The 3,789-nt window shown below is 40.0% G+C and overlaps 1 protein-coding gene across 1 annotated transcript in view; it reads right to left on the bottom strand.

The window, feature by feature from the left end:
* Positions 1 to 269: 269 nt before the first annotated feature.
* nid1a (nidogen 1a) overlaps positions 270 to 3,789 on the bottom strand; it is a 107,681-nt gene continuing 104,161 nt past the window's right edge. The window contains exons 18-19 of the mRNA XM_048597089.1: positions 2,692 to 2,804; positions 270 to 747 (exon numbers count right to left, since the gene is read on the bottom strand). Coding sequence (XP_048453046.1) covers positions 626 to 747; positions 2,692 to 2,804 — 235 coding nt within the window. The 3' untranslated portion in view covers positions 270 to 625. The remainder of the gene's footprint in view (positions 748 to 2,691; positions 2,805 to 3,789) is intronic.

Raw genomic sequence — 3,789 nt, forward strand, 5'->3', positions numbered from 1 at the left:
CATCATCTCTCAGTCAAATCCTGAAAATTCCCATCCAATGGTATAAGCTTCAAGTAGGTAGCTCCACCACCAGTTTCTCCAGAGCATGAGGGATGGGCAATAAATATTGGCCCAGCCGGCAATGGCTGCAGCCCAAAATAAAGCAACAAAACTCTCTAATAGGTCCCCCCAGATGGATAGTGTGCCCACTGACTGTGGTGTTGGACCCTGACTTGAATCACCTCCTGTAGCACACTCAGGGGTACGTTGCAATGGAAAACATAAATATGTATAAAAAGTTTTATTTTATTTGATATATGATGAAAAGCTGTACAGAGCATATCATAATACCTGATGTGTTGGCTTCATTCATGGTGAAGTAACATTACAGTAAAGCACCATAAAGTTAGAATTAAACATCACTTGTAGTACAATTTAGTGAATCATAAGAAAACATATTTACAGTTGTAATTTTTTAAAAAAACGTGAATAAAAATCCAAATAAAAAATTTTTAAAAAAACATAACAAAGAATGTTTAAAAAATGATATTTTAAAAATTAAAGAGGGTTTTCAAATCAGAATTTTGACTTTGAGGAAGAGACTTCATTCTAAATAGTAATGGAAACTCCCTGAAATACTTGGTTATTAGTTTCTTTCCACGCAGCTGACCCCCACTGAAGCATCAGGACAGCGACAGGACCGGCTCAACGGTGTAGCCAAACATAGATGGGTGCAGCCTCCATTATTTACAGCACAGTGGTTCTGTCCTATCAAAATAAAACAAAGACAAATTGAAATTGTTTTATATGTTTTCTCTCAAAACAACAAATGGCATTTAAACTTTAATTTCTGTGTCAGTGTCTGAAGGTTGTGGACTCAAACCACACTCCAGGACTTTCAGGATGACAATAAATGTTGATTCCCCTGTGCTGCACTGTCAGAGATATCAGATTTCAGAGGCTATTTTAAAGGGAAGATCCACTTATTCACAATATTCTGTGTCACGATTTCAAAGGGAAGAGAAGAGGAGTTCTCTGGTCTCCTGGCCTAATTTTTTAATCCCTGAATCAACACCACAGAACAGATTATCTGGTCATTACCATGTTGTTGTTTGTGGGTGCATGTTGCATGCAAATGGACTAGATGGTTTCCTACATTCCAACAGTGAGTACACTTCAAAAAGCACCTCATTGTTTGTAAAGCACTTTGGGACACTATGCAGTCATAAAAGGTGCTACAGAAGCAGAAGTCTTCCTTTTTAGCACCTTTAACAGAGTAAAACATAGACCATAATATGCAGGATATTTGTTGTTTGAGTTTGTTCTGTCATTCAATGAGATTGTGTCTGATCTGATAATCCTCAACTGCCTTTTCCTCATGATCCTCAATTCCCTTACTGATTAAAAATGTCTGTCTCAGCCTAGAATATATTTAATGATCCAGCCTCTATAGAACTATACAGTAAAGAATTCCACAGACTCACTGCCCTCAGAGAGAAAAAAAATTCCTCCTCATCTGTCTGTGAAAATAACCGAGCTTCCAGTCACGTGCTACTTCAACACACTGTGTCCCATGCCAAAATTTCTGTCGCAAGCCTGAAGTGTTCCAGTGAACCTCAGAGCAAGCTTGAAGAACAGAATCTAACTTTCCATCTGGGGATCCTGCAGCCTCTATGACTCAACAATAAAACTTTAGGGCCCAAGTCCATCCTTCTGTTTTTTATTCACTCCACAACGACGTGGGTTGATTTCAGCACAGCCTACCCATTCCCTTCCACCCTCCGTTCTCATTGTAGCACGGTCAGCTTCTCTCTGCCCTGGTCTACTATTAATAATCCCCTTGTCTGCCTACCCCTCATCTCTCTCTAGGCTTCGTCTCCAACAATCCGCTCACCTCTCCCCCATTTCACCCAATCTCATCTTCAGCATAAATTCCACTTTTTCCTCACTGTTATCAGTTCTGAGGAAGAGTCACTGGACTTGAAATGTTAACTCTGCTTACTGTTACAGATGCTGTCAGACCTGTTGAGTTTTACCAGCAATTTCTGCTTTTGTTCCTCCTCATCGGTCTCAGATTTTGCCCTCTGGTCCTGGACTCTGCCACAAGGAGAAACAACTTTTCCGCATCTACCCTGTCAAGTCCCACAAGAATCTTGTTTGTTTCAATGAAGTCTCCTCTCATTCTAATAAACTCCAATGAACACAGTCCCAACATGGTTAAGCTCTCCTCAAAAGAAAATCCCTCCAGGCCCAGTATCAATATAGTGAAACTTCCCTGGGCTGCCTCCATTAGCTGTACACCTTTCCTTAAATAAGGGAACCAAAACTATTCACTGTATTCTAGCTGGGGTCTAACTATGTATAGATAGGAGGAGTCAAGGCCATGGAAGGATTTGAACATGAGGATGAGAATTTTAAATTTAAGGCCCAGACAATCCTAGTGTTGAAGGAGGTCAGTGAGCACAGGGGTCAGTGGGCTGATGTGTTGAACTGGATCTGGGTATCAATTCCACTCTCACAGAAAGAGGCTAGATCACAATAGAACCCAGTATCGGCCTGTATTCAGCAGATATTCTGATTGAAAACACTTCAAAGGATAGTCAATCAAGACTTGTGATGTAACTATCCAAAATAATCTACTCAACCATCTGGTCGATGCTTACACTCAAAAGATACAGATGCTGAGACAGTGCACAGAACAGTAAGTGTTACCTGGCGGACACTGCGAGTAAGCTGTGGTTATTCCATACAGACGAGATTGTTTGGATGGCTGTTGCTCATCACTCTCTCGACCAAAGATACGATCTACAGCTATGACAGATTCTCTGCATGATTACAAAAGTGAAGACACAATTAGAGGTTTTGCAGTCAAGAGTCCAGCTCCAAGTGTTACATTTCTTTAGCATATTGGTGTCAATACACGATAGAAACAATACAGTTAAGTCAGAAGTAAACTACTGTAGATGCTGGAAACAAGAACAAGAAGAGCTGGGAAACTCAACAGGTCAGGCAGCAACTACGGAGAATGAAAGATTTAATGTTTCAATGATTTCTCAACAACCAGAAATGTCAACTGTCTCATTTATCCCCACATATGCTGCTTGGCCTGCTGAATTTTTGTTCTCATTACACCTATGTTAATGCACCATACTCCTCAAATAACAACATACGTGACAGTCATTTAGCCCATTTTAGTCCCCACCCACCTCATGGTAATTCAGCTGCAAAGACGAAACTTTACTTTGTTAACTGCATAAAGTCACAGTAGATGTTGTGCAGACACTTCATAGCAATACTGTCTTTCCTCTTCCTAAATCATAACCTTAGCAACAACATTGGAACAGCTAGCAGACAGCACCGTTGCCAAGCCCAACAAAACAACCTTTTAAAGAAATTAGGTTTCACTTCTTAAAACTTGCACTGCAGATACACACGTTTTACAATTTTATTTGGACGCAAAAGGTGAAGAAACATTTAATTTGCAAATTAAAGGCACAAAAGCTTTTGAAAATAAATCTATGAAGCTGAAACTCAACTTGAAATAATTGCATGCTAGGTAATGGAACATCACAATTAGAGTAAGAAATGTTTTGCAGCCTAACACAGTGGGATTCTTCTAACATGGTGCAGTTTCAGATCAGTTATTTGGGTTCAAATGTTCGAAATCTGTAACACAAACATTAAATTCTAGAAATACCAAACAGATTTGTCAGCATAGAGATAGTAGGAACTGCAGATGCTGGAGAATCTGAGATAACAAGGTGTAGAGCTGGATGAACACAGCAGGCCAAGCAGCAGAGGAGCAGGAAG

This window comes from Rhincodon typus, chromosome 5, assembly GCF_021869965.1.
Source record: "Rhincodon typus isolate 14 chromosome 5, sRhiTyp1.1, whole genome shotgun sequence".
Taxonomy (NCBI): domain Eukaryota; kingdom Metazoa; phylum Chordata; class Chondrichthyes; order Orectolobiformes; family Rhincodontidae; genus Rhincodon; species Rhincodon typus.